General features: G+C 52.5%; 1 protein-coding gene across 10 annotated transcripts in view; it reads right to left on the minus strand.

Moving 5' to 3' along the window:
- Positions 1–19,285, minus strand: part of LOC118769850 (nuclear factor 1 B-type) — a 124,637-nt gene that overhangs the window by 27,080 nt on the left and 78,272 nt on the right. For 7 of the 10 annotated variants that reach the window (XM_036517199.1, XM_036517200.1, XM_036517205.1 and 4 more), the window contains 5 exons: positions 12,485–12,538; positions 8,306–8,374; positions 5,547–5,664; positions 5,167–5,279; positions 108–242 (listed from right to left, as the gene is read on the minus strand). In XM_036517199.1, coding sequence (XP_036373092.1) covers positions 108–242; positions 5,167–5,279; positions 5,547–5,664; positions 8,306–8,374; positions 12,485–12,538 — 489 coding nt within the window. The remainder of the gene's footprint in view (positions 1–107; positions 243–5,166; positions 5,280–5,546; positions 5,665–8,305; positions 8,375–12,484; positions 12,539–19,285) is intronic. The other 3 variants (XM_036517206.1, XM_036517204.1, XM_036517209.1) reach the window with 1 other exon arrangement.

A 19,285-nucleotide genomic window follows, 5' to 3' on the forward strand; every position in this document is an offset into this window, starting at 1 on the left:
CAAGCATGATTGCTACCAACATGTCCTGCCTTTCTGAGCCCCAGAAGTTGGTTTGTACCACTGTACCCCTCCCCAGGTCCTGGTGATTCGGAGGAGGCGGCCCTTACCACTGTGTCCGGCTCCTGCGAGGGCTGGGTGGTGGTGCTGGGGGAAAGTGCTGAGCCTCGGGGACGAGTCCTGCGGAGAGGTGGGGCTGAACAATGGCTTCTCTGGCTTCTTCATGGTGGGAGACGACATGTCTGCTGGAAGAGAGACAGCAGGGACACGTTCAGGACCGACGCGCACGCACCAGCGTCCCCCCACACCCCGGGCCGACACCGAACGGGGCAGCATGACCTGCCGGTTTGAGAACTCGACGTAAAAACCCACAGGCTGTGGGTTGGAGACTTAGGCGTGGCACCGCTGTTGCAGTAACTCACTCAACCCGAGGTGCTTCAGTGCACCTGTGGCTGCATGAATGGGTAACAGGTCAAATGTAAGCTCTGAGGCAGCTTACGAGGTCATACAAGTGGGGAGGCAAAGGTGGTCCTCCAGAAGAAGCCGCGGTAGCCTGTAGCGAGTCAGTGCTTTGCTGATCGACACTTTTCCTGACCCGCGGCCCTGCAAGATCAGCAGGAACTGAGGGGGTGGGGGGGGGGGGGGGGGCGGAGCGCGTCTAACACCAAGGTGAATCAAGGAATCAAGAAATCTGCTTAAAGCGCTTTCAGGAGATCTGGCTCTCGTCTACCCCAAAGCCAAAACAACAAAAAATTAACTAAAAGAAAATCAGGCAAACTGAAGAGGGACTGATGCATGTGAGCCGGGCCTACTCCAGCACACAGCGCTTATCTCCTGCCTGGCCCTGCGTCAGTAAATGCTTTCAGATGTACAAAATCCCCTCACCACCCCCCGGAATTATTCATATCACCACAGGGAAATCCTCCTCTCAACCATCTCACTTACACTGTTCGGACATAACCACATACATTTGCTCTCTGCATTAAAAAATGAAGTAATAAATGACACGTCGTAGAAATATAAATACTTTGCAGTCAAAGGAAAGGATGAGCAGGTACACAGTCTGGGAGATGTTCTGTACAGCGTTTTCAAGCGTTTTACAGCGAAAGTAACTCATGAGAAACTCAATTACTTGTACTCAAGTACTCAAGCTTTCCATTTCATACTTATTAGAAGTATGGAAAAAAAAAACACCCACATGTGCTGCATCAGATCTGTGCAAAACTGTGTTTAGCTTGGTAAAAAAGGAGTTTATGTCAAAGTTTTGGAAACCATTCCAAAACCATGTTTAGTTCCCAGGTTAAAAAACTCTGTTTACATGTAAGGAGTCTTGATTGGGAAAGGCCGCGTATCTCTGAAAGACAGGACCAGAGAGGCTGAAAGCTAATATTCCTTTATTGCAAACAGCTGTTTATTATTGTACGTGTTTCCTGAGCGAAATCTCCAGCTCCCTGCCAAAAAAGCAACAGTGGGAAGGCTCGAGAGGTAAAAAAAAAAAGAAAAAAGGTGAGCCAACCTCAAAAAATGTCAAAGCATAAAATACTTCTGTACATTTCATTCAGGATACCCCGCTTTCGGACGGCCGCTCGGCCTGCTCCTCGTACCATAAATGCGGTTAGGGGGGCTAAGACGGGGACAGGCAGTTGGCGGAGCTGGTGGCTTCCTGCAAAGGCCTCATATGGATTTAATATTTCTCCCGTTTTCTGTCTAATATTTTCTTAACAAAACAACTACTTTCTCATGAACAGCCACCTCCCCCTCCCCCGCCCCCACCCCAACCCCTGAGGCCACAGCGTTAAAGCATGACATCATCGAACCTCATCAGCGGGGTCGAAGTCTCGGAACGGCGCAGAGGAACATTGGGAATTCTTTGAGTGCTCGTTAACAAAGGTACAACGCCGCTAGAACATTCTGTGCTGACTTTCCCTTTCTGCGTTTTCTCGCCCCTCTCCAGAGGCCTGGGGCGGTCTCTTTCACAGACCTCCTGCGAGGCCGAGAGGTGGGCTGGGAAACGCGCTTTGGTCGGGGCTTCGTCAAAACCCAGCGCAAGGAGGCTTCCGTTGCAACTGTTTCCCCCTTCAAAGGAGCTGTGAGCTCCCCCCAACCCCCCCCCCCCCCCCCAACCCGGCAGCAACCTGTCACCGCCGGTACCCCCGGGGACGACGTCACGTGACCCGCCAACTGGCTAGCCACCTGTTAGCCAGTGGCGTGTGCTCATCGAGGACAAGTTCAAACAGGCATCGCAGCACCTGTCTGTCTCACACACCTGTTCACACCCTGACCCCCCCCCCCACCCCCCGCCCCCAGCAATGCAGAGCTACAGGTTTTCCTCCTGCCCTCCAGCACTAGCTGAAACCCTAACCCAGTCGATCTGACTCTGCTCAAACCCCGAGCGCTACACCTCGGCCTGCACTGGCTGCGGCTATGCAGAATTTGCGGTTTGTAGTGATCTGATTTGTAGACGCCTGTGAATTACAATCACGGCTCTGCTGTGAGTTGATACCGTGTGTAACGAGGGTCTTCCATTGTTCAAGCACGCCGCACACAGCCATCCAGTAAAGCTGGAATTCAAAGCTCAGCCGCGACAGCATATCCTAAATTTGCAGTTAGCATTCGTATATTTTTAGAAGCTTTCACATAATATTCAAGGCTCTGTATTAAAAGTTAAATTTTCCTGTCAAATGCAAATGTGCACATCCCTTCGTGGCTACTGCTGCTTCTCACTGTATTGTGCAGTGCAGTTGAACCCTGGGCTAAAGATCAGAAGGACATAAGCGCAGAGGCAGCTTCTAACCATAATTCACCCCACATCGGCATGCACTGCTCACACCTGGTGCTGGGAGAAAGTTCCCCACAATTCCGACAGTTAGAGAAAGAGTTCACCACGGCGGCGGCGAGGCAGGCTTCAGTCCAAAAGCTTACTGTTAAAATGGCATTCATCAAAAGGTCACGCTAACTGCTAACTCATTCCAGCAAACTCAGAGAGAAGTCCTCTGTTTATGGGAATAAATTCTCCGTTGTTGTATGTTATTGTATTAGTCATGCAGTAGATGCAGTAGATCATAGCATTTTGTTTAGAGAGCTTTTCTGCTTAATACTGCTTAATGCAATGTTTTGGACATTGCAGCTTTTGTTGTGAGAGTCTTTATGAGTTTCTGTATTTATTGCATCAGGGACCATAGAGCTATGACTGCGGCGCTGTCGTCACTATATTAGCGTTACGCACATATGCTATCATGTTTCTTCATTACACGTTACTAATGTTTTCTGGAACCACGCTGTTTATATGGCCTTTTTACATGCACTGTTTTACCTTGCAATACGTCATAAGCCACTCTGGTAAGAGTGTCTGCCAAATGATTAAACTGCAACAGCAGGACAGGGCTTATCAATCGCGTCGACCCACTGAGCTCCTAAAGAAACAGTGGTCGAACAGGACTTTGCTGGGCCTTTGGGTCAAATTGCTTGGACCGCTCGTTACCACAGTGGGCAGCACTGGGACAGAGTCACATGTCTCTGTTTCTTGCGTAAGAGCGCATAGCACCAGAGCCATGCTGTACATAGAATAAATGCATGGAGCACGGCAGGGGGAAACTTGGTGGCGCTTTTCTCTGACCTGAGATCAGTTCGGCATGTTACAAGTCACACCTACATGGACCTGCATTAGAGCTGTGCTTCCGGAGCTCTGGAGAAATGAAACACTTAAATCCTCCTAGATAACAGCTACTGCACAGACAGGTCTATCAACATTTCTGGGTGCTGTGACTGATACATGTGCTGCATAATACTTGATATTACACCACTTCTCCAGATCTGTAGGCAACACTCCTTACATGATCTCTGGTACAATATCCTCGTATGTGGGCTAAAAGCAATCGCTTGTTTTATTTTTAGATAATACCACTGAGTTGGGTAATAGCTCTAATCTGATCAACAGGAAGGGAGTGGCAGTAGCATCGCCTTCAGCCCGTGGGTGTGAGCACTCTGTCCCGCTGCAGAATGGCTGGGCCCCTATGCCCCCCCCCTCCAAAATCCAGAGCCTGGACAGTGTGGATTTAGGTGTAGTGCGTGTGAACAAAAGCACACAGTGTACACTAAGACACCCACACACACACACTCACACACTCATTCACATGGGCATGCCCACAAATGTTCTTGTACACACATGCCAACGCAGGCAGACGCTCGCATGAATGCACACCGGAGGACAATGTGCCTGCCGTGTGCCACCGGCGATGCGGTACCGCCGTGCTCTCTCTGCAGTTTATTAGCGTGCACCTCCGGCGACGGGACAGGGCTGCTGTTCCTTCTTTAGATATGCCCACTAACACAGCACCCACTACACTCCTAATCTCCACCCACCGCACTCCCAGGGGCCAGAGGCATCCGTTTTAGAGGAGAGAGAGGAGGTGAGCAGGGCTGCCAGGACGACGGTGAAGAAAACTACACGTAGACTCAGGGTTTCTGCGCTCCATCATAACAAGTAATCCCTTCCAACATTGTAGACATGTGCTTTTGTGAGCAGTTTCTACTGCATGACAGCAGTGATTACGAGCAGCAATGAAGCCTTCCGTAACTTCCATTCAAATGAGCTACAATGCTATAAGCCTTTTTACATACTTGCACAAAAAACATTACTGTTATCCTCAGTAGCAGAAGAGCCAAGAGCAATCAGCGGATCAGAGCAGATCAGGCTGAATAAAATTGCGTGGAGCCTGTCCTTTCTGTGTTCCGAGGCAGAGGCCAGGGTACACGCAGCAGGAGTAATCAGATACAACCGAACACACAAAACGGTTCCACGTGTTCCAAAGGAACTTTGGGTGATTCTGTGAGAATATGACACCCAGGGAAAGCATTCGACGGCACATATCAGGCGTTAAGGAAATCAGCCTCGTGAAAGCCACAGAACTGGTGTGTGCCCGGTGCGGTGGGGCCAGGTGAGCACTTCCCCTGGGGTGTGCGTTTAAATACTGACTGACTTTCCATCCGGGAAAACTTTTCACTTCTACTTAAGAAAATGTGTAAAAAGTATAAAGTGCTGTATTCCTTTTTAAATGCTGATCGACTTGTGTGTGTTAAAAAAGATGGCAAGGACAAACAGCTCAGGCTGTCCCCGGTCCTCTCCCGCTCCGTCACCCTCACGTCCCCGCTCCTGTCCCCAGTCCTCACCTTGGTCTCGCTCGTGCCAGGTCCTGCTGGCCGGGGAGCTGGGGGACGAGTAGAAGTCCCCAGATGGACTGGTCTCCATGCTGTCCTCGATGGCGATGGTCTTGGGCCGTTTGCTAAGAGGGGAGGGGGGTGAAGGTCATGATTCAGAAAGAGAAACAGGCCTCCCACCGCAATGGCATATTGGAATAGTTATATTGTGCTGCTCCACCCACCGCTGCGAGCATGATATCCATGAAAAATAACCACAGTTGTACACTGTGTGAGTGCTGAAGCTGCAAATCTACAATATTTGGAAGCAGAGTCCTGACTGCTGTGACTTTGATAGCTCCTCGCTAAACCCCTAGCGGAGACGTGAGCGGGAGAGTGGGCGTGACACTGACCTGCCGGGCGGGGATGACAGTGACCGGTGGAGCCCCACGCTAGAGTTCAGGTCGTGGTAGTATGGCTGACTGGGCATGTCCATGGAGAAGTTCACCCCAGCTCCCTGGGTGATGGGTGCTGTGAGGGAAAATACACATATACACACAAACAGACAGGTACGTCATCCACGCACACACACAAACAAATACACATACACACAAACACACTGTTAGAGGCGCTGGGGTTTCCACTCACATGTTAAGACCACAAGGAGATATAAAGGTCACCAGCACATATGATGAAACTATAAAGGTCTGAGAAACACATGACCTAGCATCCCCAAAAGAAGATTTATTCAGGCTAGATCCATATTTACACAGAAGCAAACCTATACATGAACAATGACAACGTTCAAAAAGGGGATTAATTAATTAATCCTGAGCTGGTAAAGTGAGCCAACCCACAACATTTTTGTATTTACTGGCTTGGCAGATGCACATATCCATAGTGACTTATAGAGCAAACCAGTATATTTTTTCCTATTCCCCATACATATAGCTGGACATTTGCTGAGGCATTCCACGCTAAGCACCATCCTCTGCGGTGCACCCTGGAAACAAACCAGCCTCGCTGCCATCCCATAATGCACTTCACAAACTCAATCCTTTCATTATGTCAAAAACAAGTAGATGGCGTGAAGGTATCGTTGGGCGTAAATGCACTGCGCCTCCCAGAAAAATGCCACGGCAACACCCAGGCAAGCGCAAAGGGCCTTGATGTGGCAGGAAGTCGGGGCAGCAAAAGTGATTCACGGTTGTGCCATCATTTCCACAGAACAGGGTTTCGGTGCAAGACTGGCATTTGGTTAATATGCAAATTCCGGATGTGCCCGGAGGAGCACCACGCCCTCCTGCATGAATGTGGCTGTGACGGGTTAATAGGGCACCCCTTCGGCCTCGTTCGGTCTCTTAATCTTCTCAGAGATGCAGTTTAATCAACTGTGGGAAGCCAACCTGCTGCTGACAGACTGACACCGCTCATAAACATCTGCACGCCTGTGCACTGCTCACCCACAATAGCAGGTGTGTCAGCTGTTCTGGGTTTTTTCCAGAAGCTGTCAAGGTGTGAATATTTTTTTAAAGTCACCTGTTTGCTGCGTCGAATAGTACACATACGCAAGTTCAATGTCAAGACTCGGCTACGCGGCTCCGCTTCTGGCTTTGCGGGAGCATGTCTGTGAGCGTATCTCACACACTTCTTTTTATAGTCGAGCCTAATCTCTCTGGACAGTGTGTGTGTGCTGCCGGATAAAGACAATGCCTAACGCAACGCTGGCTTACATAATGTCTTGGCTTTATTTTCCCTCTAAAGCACATGACATACTGTACATTATAGCCAAGGCCTTCAGTGCTTAATCCCTAACCTGTGCTGATGTCAGCGGTGGGGGGGGTCTGGATGTGCGGGTCGTGAGCGGACACCCCGCCAGGTACCCGGCTGCTGCCGCGGATGTATAACTCGGCTGCTGAGTGTGGGGTGTAAGCGCCGCAGGTCGCCGAGGAGGAGGCTGCCTGAGTATAAACCCGCCCTGTGTGATTCAGAACCGGAGGGCCGCTGTTTTATGTCGAACGTTGCCGAGTTAGCTTTAAAGTGAAGCACGCTACCTGCACACTCGAACAAAGAGGTTCCATACTGCCGGAGGGGGAGAGGGGAAAGAGTATGTGGGTGAGGGGGAAGAGATGAGGGGGTGAGGCGGCCTTGAGGAAGTGGGTCGGGGGGGGTGGGGGGGGGTTCTTGGGCGTTCCGTTCGCCTGGTTAAAACTAAGAGCAGGAGAGCCGTCGTGGGTGCAAAAGGGGGGGGGGGGTGTCATGTTTCAAACTGGGTAGCAACTAAACTAGAACTAAATAAACTGCTGATCCACGTGCAACACCCCTGTAGTTAAGGCCCCCACTCTCTGGGCTGCCCTCTCAAACTGCCTGACACCAAAGATATCATTTTTTCAGGGGGCTGGGTCCTGCGGTGCATGTTAGATTCCCCCGCACTCTTGCAGGCTTTATGGCCTATGAGGGGCGAGTGTATTGGAGCTGATGAAAGCGTGGCGTGCGGGACTGGCTCTGTTGTGGGCACCAGTTTACCAGCAGCACTGAGCAAAGAAACCGGCCCCAGCGCCACCCACTCGACTACAGCGTCAGCCTCCACCCTCAGCCAGCCCAGAGGTATTTTTGGCGGACAGAGAGGCGAACTCCAGCTAAAAAACAGCCTCGCTCTCCGACACTGCGAGATGCTGCCTTTCCCATCTGTGGGTCATGAGACGTGGTGAGCGCTTATCACAGAGACCCACCTACTGCCTCTGAGAGGCCCGCTTGTTTAAGACAGACCTTTCAATCCTTCAACAGCACAGCACAAGTAGGCAAAACACAGCACGCGAGGTGAAGACTACCACATGATATGCTGTTGTCTTCTGGCGTTCTCCAATTAAATCTGCTCTCTGAGTCATGTTTTTTCAAGGACAAAACTAATAACTCTCGCACTTCTGTAAAGCAATCCCAGCTTTATTTAGCCAAATCCTTGGAAATACTCCACTGTAAGCTAATGATAGTCCCTCTGGGGAGCCTGAAAGCCATTTTAGATGTAGTAACTCCATTTCCTTTCTTTAGTCGGGGCCTAAAACAGTCAGGAAATGCCCCTGAGGACTGGAGCTGACAGATTCAGGGCCCCCTGCTGCTGCGGATGGAAGAGGTGCATGCTGGGACACTGCAGCGTGATGGTGGCGACACTTACTTCTGGATACTCGCACCAGCTCAGACACGCTGAAGACTCCGGATTTGATGAAGCTGTCCTCCAGGTAACCTGCGGAAAGAAGACACAGGGGAGAGGAAGGTGACGACAGGCCTTAAGCAGGTCTAGTTCATTTTTCTGTTCTTGAAGCAATGCAATCAACACTGGATTTAAACTGGTGTTAAACTAAAAGAGGCTTCCCCTGACACTACCATGGAGAGCACTGTAATATGCCTTTCTCTTTAGCGCACATGTACTCCTATTGGTTGGACAGTTTAAAGGGCACTTGGGGGTTATCACTGAATAACAATCAGCCACTGACCTTGCTATCACCCCATTATTACTTGCTATTATCACACAGACCAGAACGGTGCTCAACATTAATGGCAAGTTCTCTGTAGAGAGTGTGCGTATCCAGTGTTTGAATGATTGCTAGTAAAACAAGTAGCTTAGAAGGCTGACTGATAAAATGCTTTATCAAACAATCACTGCAGATACAGATAATCTGCAGATAATCTATTTTGGTTCTGAATCTAGGTGCCCTGTGAGGAGAAATCTCCACTGTTTACAGTCACATATAGGGCTAAAAGACCGGCAAGGCCCATCGGGGAGTTTCTGCTGAGGCTGGGCGGAGCAGACCTCCCACGGTCTGCTGGCTCTACCCACAATGCTCCAGGGGAGCGACATGGGGCGTGAGTCATCCGCTCCCTGTCATTTCCCCCAACGTTGGAGCGTACGCAGACCTGCGCAGGCTGCTCCGAAACTAAACCGCCTCAGGCGTCGGTCCAGACACGCCGTCCACAAGCCGCCGACCCCGGGGGGAACGACAGTGGCGTCGGCGGCGGCGGGGCCCCCCGAAAACCCGGCCGGCGTCAGACCCGCCACCCACCGGAGAACGGCACGTTTGCGGTCGAGTCCGGTGCCAAAAGCGGCCGCAGAGGCGAACGCCGGCGAGGCTGGAATGTTAATGACCGCAGGGGGGAGGGGGGAGGGGAGAGCATTGTTCCTCCGCCGGCACTGTGCCAGGCCCCGCTCCTTGAACGGGGCGGCCCGCAGCACCGGTAGGCAGGCCTAATTAAAAGCAGACAGCGCGCCCGGTAGCCAGGGGCTAGGGGGCGGAATGCTTTGTTGTAGCACTCAGGTCTCCGCGGAGAAACAGACGCTTATTACAGGTCTCTGCCTCCCTCTTTAAAAAGGTGGCCGTTAAAGGCCCGTCTTCCCTCGCTCGCAGAGGGATTAAAAGTCCGGCTGGCCCCGCTCCCTGGAGAGGGGGTGTACACCCTGTTTTGCCCCCAAGGTCCCATGTGGTCAAATGCACACACAGCACTCAAACTCGCATACGGTCGGGAGCAACAAAAGCCCGTGGTTGTTACTTCAATGTCATTGTGGTCGTGTCTCAGTCACTTTTAAACCAGGACTCAAGACCCATCTTACTGCTGAAACATATAATGCCCTTTTGGGTGTCCATTTAGGGGAGTTATCTGAACTAAACTGAAGCAGCTGCATAAAAGTTTTCTACCGCGTTGCGTTTTACAGGGGGTTAAGAGAACACCATTCTCCACCAATATAAAGAAAGCCCTTATTGTGAACACAGACTGGGTAGGTGGTTGGGAGAGGCGATTTTTAAAATCGCTTTACAATAAATGAGCGGCTTTATTTGGGCAGGCGACAAAAACAGGCCTAAATGCAACATTTCAGCATTCCCAAGTTTTGAATGAGGTCCCCTTTCCTTTTTTTTTGCCTTTAAGTGTGCTGGCAGCCGCTCCCAGCGAGGGGATCAGCCGGGCCCGAGCCAGGCGCTAATCACCTTACGCCGGCCTGCTGAGGGCTGAGCCGCCTGCCCCGCTCACCGCACCCCGTCTGTGCACGCGGCCCCGGCTTCCTCGCGATAATTTCGAGAAGAAAGGGCCGCTCCCCTCTCCTCCTCTGCCCGGGGGCCCCGGGACACTCGGGGGACCATGCGCGTAGCGGGTGCCGGCGTGGGACGTCGGGTGGCGGACTAATTGCCGTCTGACCTCCGGGAGGACGAACGCTGGGCTCCACCGAGGCCAGGCTTATCCTCGCCTGGCCCCGGTAATCCCATCAGGCCCTAATCCCCGGCCCTTCCGGGGCTCCCTCTCCCGCCGGCACCACTAAAGGTTAACCAGTCCACACACTCTCCGCTCTCCGACCACTTACTGACCTCAGGGGATTCCACCGTGGGGTTTTATAAATGCGGCGAGCCGAGGCCATCATTCGGCACTGTGTCTTTGTGCGTGCAATGAATAAATATAGAGGTCCAATAAATGTGAAACAGAATGTGGAGTGACTAGATGCTCATTGGCTCAGCTCCTCCCTCCCTGGATGGTGGACTAGGCCTCCACTGGTTGCCTCTGCATGGATATCAGGCTGATATGTTTTTGTCCTGTCCTGTCACAGGTAGACAATGCCTGCGAATGCTGGTACAGGATCACGGCTCTCTGAGCTATTAAGGTGGGTAAACTGGAGTGGGGGCAGATACACTGATCCCGGATCAGCACTTGTGGGAACTTTCTCCCCGGCGCTGTGCTGCCAGGCTTGTCTCACCAGGAAATGACAGTGTGGGTGGCATAGTGGTTATGGAACTAGGTTTTGCCAGTTCAAAAGCAGGGTGGGGTACTGCCACTGTACTCCTGGGAGAAGGATCTAATCCTGGATTGTTTGAAATAATAATGTAGGGCCTCCAAGTGGCTCATGGTTAAGTGCCTCTCCTCTGCTCAGTGCTTGTGCACCTGTGGTGCACTGTGGGACTTGTAGTGCAAAAAACAGCCACTGGATGCATACAAGTGTATCAATGGATCGCGCTGGTCACATGCAGACAATGATGTGGTGAGGTTAATATGTGTGCTGGCAATGCCAAAGCCCACGGGGAAAAAAACTTTGACGGGATGGGGAATGGTGAATGTGAGCTATGTATTCCCTCCCATGATAAGAGTTTTGAGGAAATAAATACTAATACCTGATAATCATCATCAATCATCACGAAATGGCTAACTGGCTTGCCAGCATGCCGAACCAGCCAGGAGAGGCAGCGTCACAGAATGCTGCACCGAGCGAGCTGAGGGTCGCTTCCTCATCTCAAAGCCACAGGCAGTACGGCCACAGCACTCCGCATCTGCACAGGCCACCGGATCGCCGCCCTTTCCTTCCCTTACTCCATTCTGACCCACAAACTTTGGAGATGAACACTGTGCCACTTCCTGTTTGCCTGCCCTGGCACGGGGACAGTGGTCTTGTGGACCGTGCAATATCCTGATCTTTCAGCCCTCAGAATAGGGGCGCTTGACCTCCCTGTAAATCACCCTGCCCTACCTTGTGCAGGGGGCGCACACAGCAGGAGAGGACGTTGACAGTTACAGAGGGAGCGCTGTTTGACCATGGGCCGACCGCACGCTCGGCTTACGGTTCTGCCGCTCGCAGGGCCACGCCACGGTCACAAGAAAGAGGTTCAAAGGCTCGCTCGGTACTGCAGGAGGGGGTCTCAAGTGGCACTCTGAATGTCAGTGGTGAGTGGATGTGCATAGACGCACACCAAGCAGGCCAGGGGGCACGCTCACAGAGGCATTCCGCCCCAAAACATCGTTAGAGAAAACTGTCCAGGCTCGTAAAAAACCTCAAACGGGGGATGGAGGAGTGGCGGATGGTGACACCCGGGGTCTTACAAAGAGGGCTGGGGTTTGTAATCGAGGAGGCCTCTCTCTCTCTCGTCCGCTTTTCACAAGGGATTGTGGGCTACCGCGATTTTGCTCTCCCCCAAGGGCTGTCTTAATGGACTCACGGCGGGAGGCGTCTTTTCGCTCTCAGGAAAGAAGAACATTTAATGCCCTTGACAAAAGCTTGTGATAATGAAGGCAACACATGACGTCGCAAGCATGCGTGGGCAGGCCCTGTGGCCCAGCAGCAATGTTCCCACAACGTTTCTGTAACGTTGGAAGCGGGGTGCACCATTTCAGTAACGTTGCAAGAGTCCTTCATGTTCTGGTGCCCGGTGTGCAAAGTAAAACTATGAGCAGGCTCTATGCGCAACAGCAGGCCACAGTGTGGGAGAGCTTACGGGTCACACACACACACACACACACACACACACAACCGTCCCGCCTCTCTAGCCCCCTCAGGGGGCCCCATGCTGCTGAACTGAAGGTATGCGTGGATACTGCTACACACCTGGAGGATTTTTGCCTGGCTCATTGTTGCTGGGACTTCCTGACTGCTGGGAGTCTGCAAAGAAAAAACAGAGAGAGGAGGGATTACAGGAAAGAACCAGGGGGAACAGCTCAAAGCATGGTGTTTTGTTCCGGCCCTGAGTTAACCCGTTTCATTTGACCTCCCCTGCAACAGAAAATTAAACACTGTAGCACCCCATGGATTTTTTTGGGGGGAGAGCTGAGAAACAAGACCGCATGGGTCTGTATATCGGAGCAAAAACACATATGGCACAAACAGTGACCACTCTGGCATCGCTTGGCTCTTCTCAGCGAGAGCACGTTGTCAGCGGAAAAGCGGAGAGCCCGCAAGAGCGCAGCTCAAGCCCCCCCGCCCCCACCCCCCGATACCTGCGCAGTCCTGGAAAGAATGCGACGGCATCACAGCAGAAATGCACGGAATTTCACCCTCAAACAGCATACCATTTGGCACCCACATTTTGGCCTCCCTTTACCTCACTTTACCTAAGCAGGATAATCACATGCTCCGCAATCACGCCACTTGCTACTCATTAGGGAGGTTTCAGCTCCTGTCTTTTTCTTTTTTTCCCCCCTCCTCCAACTGGCCCGACTGCAAAGATCCTTCGCTTTTAAACACGCTCGGTAAACTTCAACTCTCACCCGCTGCGCCAGACTCCTAAGCCCTGTGCCGCTGCTCCTGAGCAGAGTACATTATCCATTATCAGGCACACAAAATCGTTACAAACTCGATAAGCTGCTTTCTGAAGTGCTTTAGTTTCGCAGCGCAGTGCCGCATGAGAATGAGATGGAGAGGAGCGGTTATTCACGAAAGCGTCACTCTAGGCTCGAGGGAAAGGTGGACATGAGAGGACCCGTCAGGTGAGCGCTTCTCAAGAACCTGAAAAGAGAGACAATGATACAGAATGCCCTGTGTCTTTAAAGGACAACTTCTGCAGACTGAACTCAGCTAGCCCCTTCCAGCCAACAGTCTTTTTTTTTTCTTATAAAGCCCTCGCAAGCTCTGTTTCAGAAAAAAAAAAAAAGAAAAACCGGTGGGATTTATTTTTTCTTCCCCCTAAAATTGACCATTAAACAGCGCTGCAAAAACGGAATGTTCTTGGCTTCGGCTCAACAATGACAAAGAAGGGAGGGAACTACACCATACGTTAAGCAAGGGATGAGAGGGAGGGAAAAAAAAAATCCTTCTCCTGCTTAACCCCTCGGTGTCTCCGAGAGGTGCTCCCCGTGCTGAACGATCCCGGCGGGGGTTTCAGGGACACTTCCTGAATTCCGGAATGTTCCCCAACGTCCCAGTGTGTTTTTTATTATCACGCGCAAGGGCTGCTGCGTCCTGTCCTTATTTCTACACACTTACAGTTTTGATAAACCTCCCTCTCCTTGTCTCTCAACAGGCATTTCTCTCTGCCGTGCGGCTTCACTTCTCAGTGCTGCGCTGGCCCGAGACACACCCCCAGCGCTGCTCTTCACTTCAAAAATGCGTCTGTGGCAAATTTTCCCACCAACAGGGATTGGGGGGGGGGGGGGGTGTGGAAGCCGGTCATGTGATGCTGTAAATGTTTGTTGGAGCAGTGACAGGTGGGGAAATTGAAGTGGGGGGAGGCGGGGGGGGGGGGGGGGGCCGTTGGGGGGGGGTTAGGGTCTCTCTCTGGTCTGCACCTGCGCCCCACCCTCGCGCCCACAGCCCATCTATCAGTCTGGTTACACGGCCTCCAGTGCCACGGAGCCCTGGCAGGGGGCGGAGGGGGCCTGGGAGAGTGTCTGTCCCCTCACCCCCCGCCTCTCAAACAGCTCGCGGGCGTCATTGTGATGGAACAAGCAAGCGCGACAAAAGACCAGCTGGCTGTGCGATTAAACAGCCATGTTTCAGACGGGCGCATCTCGCGGCACGCCGCGGCGCTGTCAGCAGCTGACTGATTGACGGACAGGGAGGAGGAGGAGGGGGGGGGGGGGGGGGCGCTGGCGTACGAGGCGACAGCCCATGGTGGATCCCCCCCCGGTCCTGGAGACAGAGCAGGATATCAGATCACAGGTCTGGCCTCCGAACTGACTTCCTGGTCATGCCCTTGGGACATACACTTCAATTCATTTGTTGGAATATTTGATGGAACAGTCAAATAATCACTCTCCCACTCCACACCCACCCCCCCCACCCCCCCCACACCGCCACGCATACAGAAACACGCTGTACGAAAACTTCAGCTCTTTTTATGCAAATAATGACTCACTGGAAAGAGATACACATTCGCTGACAAGTTTGGGCAGGACAGTAAATACTATCAGTGAATTATGTCACTTTACGCAGCGTTCTCGAGTACTGTTTCGAATACTGATGGAAACGAACTAACGAAAACGGTTTGAATTTTTCCGTAAGTACTGCGACACTAACACAAGTGTTTGGCTACGGACTCAAGCGAGCGCTTCATAATCTCCTTCTCGAATAGCCAAGTATTCCATCTCAGCCTTACAGGGCTGCATACTAAATTCCACCAAAAAGGCTTTTGCGCACATGTCTCGGCCAATCACTGCCCGGCGTGGCAAAGCGAGACAGCTGCACGCACAGCCTGCATCCCTTCAGGGAGCCGTCACAGTGCGCTTCACTGTTAGCTATGCATAAAACCGTGTTTGCACAGTATACAATAACACGATGTCCATAAAGTCTCGGTAAACCAACGCTTCGCTATTAGAAACTGGGAAAGGTACGGAGGTGGGAGGTTGGGGGGGGGGGGGGGGTGCCGGGGTGGGGGTGGGGGGCATCCCCAGCGGAGTGACCGGTTCATGAATAAGGGCCTTGTGAAGGTATTGACCCAGCTGTCTCGAGTGTATGCTGCGGGACAGCGGAACAGATAGGCATCCCTGTTTAGCGTGATTTGCAAATTAGCGCCCACCAGAAGGAAGCCATTGATTTAGCTTTCCTCCCGTCTTTCCCCTGGCCTGCGGCGGGGGGGGTTCTGGGCCGGAGCTTCCACAGAGAGGCGCCAAGCCGCGGCCAGGTGGTACCCTACAGGGCACCGTGCCCTGGGAGGAGAGAGAGCAGCGGCTCCCTGGTCAGAGCTCCGCACTTTAAGGCCGAACACATCTGAAGCGGCAGAAAATTAAACTGCCAGAATATCACTCTGAGACACCTACCCTACAAGCACGCTCAAGAGAGCAGTCACTGAGAGAAACTCCCCTGAAGCAAGAGTGAGCAATGATGAATGATCCTAGCCACCTGCAAACATGACTTTCACCACAGGCCAAGTAAGAAACACCTGGGCCAGTCTGAATGACAGTGGTCGTACACCTGTGTAATAACACAAGTACGGTGTAAGAACTATGTAGGTACACTGTGTTACACAATACTAACCATATGCAAAACTTCAATAGACAATGTATATGTGTGCACTTACAGTACGTAATAGTTACAAACTCCAGTAATACTATGTCGGGGGGGCCGTGCCTTAATTGGGTCTAACCAGGTCTGCCGATGCGGGATGGAGATTAGGGGGAGGAAAGGGCTGGGGAGGAAATCGGGCTGGAGGGGAAACCCAACCGGCAAAACCGGCGAAAACAGAGAGAGCGGGAGGGGCTCCTCTGCCCAACCCCCCGCCTCCACCCACCCCCGCCTCCCTGGAACTGTTTGAGCATTGTGGCATGTGTTTGTCTACACCTTGCTCGGGCAAGTGAGGTTTTAATACAAAAAATACTGTGTAACACTGTGTACACCATGAGGCATAGTGGTAACATGGGGGTGCTATAACATATGTAATGACGCAGGTACCAGGGTGCAGTGATGTGAGGTGTTAACACCGGCTCTGCAAACGAATGTGCCAGAGTACACCTGATCAGATCACTATCGCCGCACAGGGCAGTGAAAGGCCAATGCCGATGGCATGCATGCGCCCGCAGTTTTATTTGTGCAACACATTCCTATGTGCCAAGTCTTCCGTCACCACCCCCACCCCTCCCCCAAGGGCTGGCAGCTCTCAGCCAGGGCGCTGCTTTTACCGAACAGGAGCCTCCTGTCCTGCAACCGAACAAGCCCCAGCTTCCCCGCAACGAGCACCTGCCAAATCGCTTGCGTTCCGTTCTGTACGTTAATCCCCTGTGCCCTGCTCACAGCGCCCCCCCCCTAATCTTTGATAGTGCCAATTAGATGATTCAGACGGCAGGTGTTCCCTTTCTTTGTCACATAACTCTCGGATGACTTATGAGGAAATAAAAACACACACACAGACACACACACCTGAAAATGAAAATGCGAGCCTGAGAAGCCGTCACGCCTGTGAAAACAACGGCCGTGCCTAATTCACTCTAAATGCCATGCTGGTAACACGGAGCAAACCATCACAGGCAAAACAATAACATTACTCACAATCTGCCGTTGCGAGGAATTAAGTGCAGGACTTGTGTAATTCCCCTTTCATTTTCTGCATTTTACACAACATACCCCGCCGAGGAAGATCAAGCCTTTTTAGTAAAGGTCAACAGTTACCGGAGTGTAAGTGTTTGAAGTTTTGACATTTACAGGGAGTGGCAGCTCTGGATTATCTGATAAAATCTGTGAGCTAAATGAGCTGACCTTGAAGTACAGGCAAAGGCGGCGGTCAGGAATGTAACGATTACGTACACGAGTGTACAGTATCCATAACAACTTCCTCTGAGTCACGGCCTCAGGCCATCTGAGGCAACTAGGTCAACGTCCCAACGTTGCCGGGTTTTATCAGCCGGGTCTTTAAAGGTCGAGGGGAGCGTTGCTTGAACAGGCCACTCTTATCAGCCACGCAGCCTTCAAAGAGTCAATCTCTGCGAGAGAGATCCACAATCTCAATCGCAAACACGATAAGGATGATAGAGATAGAGATAACTTGTGAACATTGAACAACAAACTATAAAGGAGCTTAAAGTGAGACCAGAGCGCCTGGACTCGTTTAGGGAGCGATTAAAGGCAATGAAGACCGTGCAAACAAACGAGATTCACGCCAGAAACGAGATTCACGCCAGTCAAGTCGGGGGTCCGCGTTTGATTGGTGGAGAGAGGTGAGGGTGGGAGGAGCCGCACAGGGAGGTTGTTGGGGGGTGTGGCCCTGTGGTGGGGGGGCGGGGGGAGGGGCGGGGCGTTGCTGTTCCCCTGGCGGCGCTGGTCTGGGATCGGGGCCCGGGCCGGGACACGGCGCAGGGGGCGGGACGGGTCTCCTGGCAGCTGGCGAGCAGGGCCGGGGACGACACCGAGCTGGCAGCCAGTGGGCTCTTACTGTACGGGGGGGTGCGCTGTTGTCAAAACACTGCCGTCCACAGAGCGCCCCCCCATACCCCCCCTTGCAGACCGCAGCCCCGGGAGAGCTGCTCATCAGCATTCTGTCTGAGCACCGCAACTGCTTACAGACACAAGACAAATTCGCCGCCCACTCCCGCTGCAAGCAGAGGAATCCCCTCTCACCCCGATCTGGGGGAGGGACCTGCGTGCCCCGCTTTTGGTTTTGCAAATGGCAGACTAGGACCTTTTTTTTTAAAGATTGTCTGAATACAACAATAAGAGCAACAGTAAGGAGATTACAGCGCGTGTGAGAAAAAAAAAAAACATTCTTCTTCAAGGTGAATTAAATGCTTTATTGTTCAGGATTAAAAGCTAAAGGATCCACACTCATTTTTGGGCCCGTTTTGATAAAAGTATCACACAGCAGGTACCCTAAACCCAACAGAGCGCTGCCTGGGCGGAGCGCTTTGCGGAGTCTGCGGCCAGCAGCTCAGGGTGAGTCGCGCGACGTTACCCGCCATTACCGCAGACACCGACAGACCCGACGTGAACTCGTATCACATGACCGCGCAGCACAGGGGCGAGGGGAGCTGAATGAGAGGAGTCCGATTCAGGTGTAGAGCGCACCGATGTGGAACCTACATGCGGACACATTTTGGCCACTCAAAAATGTTGTGAGAACAGGTATTTATGAGAAGTGGCTGTATATTTGAAGAATTTTGCGGAAATGTTGCTAAGTGTGCAAGATATATCGGAGTAAATCCCAACGTCCTTCGCCGCATCAGTTTTAAAGAGTAACCGTGTCAGATGCGTCTCCTCCACTTGTCTGTCTTCAACAGAGGGGAGGGAGGCTGCCCGAGGAGAACGCAGTGAAAAGTTAAAAGGGACGTTTTTTCGAACGGGGGTGCAGGGGTGACCCGCCCAGACAGCGAGAGGAGGCTGACCCCTGAATAAGGTTAACCGCGGGACCTCCTAATCCAATCTGCGTGCTTTGCGAGGTGGCCCCCGTGAAACCGCTAATTAGACTGATACCGACCACAGCGGCCCGGTGCGGGGGCCGAGCTTTAATTGGGCCTAACCGGGTCTGCCGATGTGGGACGGAGATTTGGGGGGGGGGGGGGGGGGTGTAGCAAACAGGCAGGGAGGATGGCGAAAGGGCTGGGGAGGAAATCGGGCTGGAGGGGAAACCAAACCCGCAAAACCGGCGAAAACAGAGAGCGCGAGAGGGGCTACTCTGCCCCACCCCCCCGCCTCCACCCACCCCCGCCTCCCTGGAACTGTTTGAGCATTATCGCATGTGTTTGTCTACACTTTGCTCGGGTTTGGGCTGCTGTTTGCCCTCTGTAAATAAGTGCACAGTTGCTCGGGCTCCTGCGTACGCCGCAGCCTGGGGTTAACGCCCTTATCTGGAGCTGCAGACCGCAGCATCGCTCTCAGAGATGGCGCGCGTGAAAGAGAGGCTGGATCGCATGACCAGGAGAGAGAGACAGAGAGAGATGGAGAGAGAGACTAGAAGAGAGGGCTAGAGGGAGAGAAAGTAAGAGGAAA

Source organism: Megalops cyprinoides, chromosome 22, assembly GCF_013368585.1.
Source record: "Megalops cyprinoides isolate fMegCyp1 chromosome 22, fMegCyp1.pri, whole genome shotgun sequence".
NCBI classification, from domain to species: Eukaryota; Metazoa; Chordata; class Actinopteri; order Elopiformes; family Megalopidae; genus Megalops; species Megalops cyprinoides.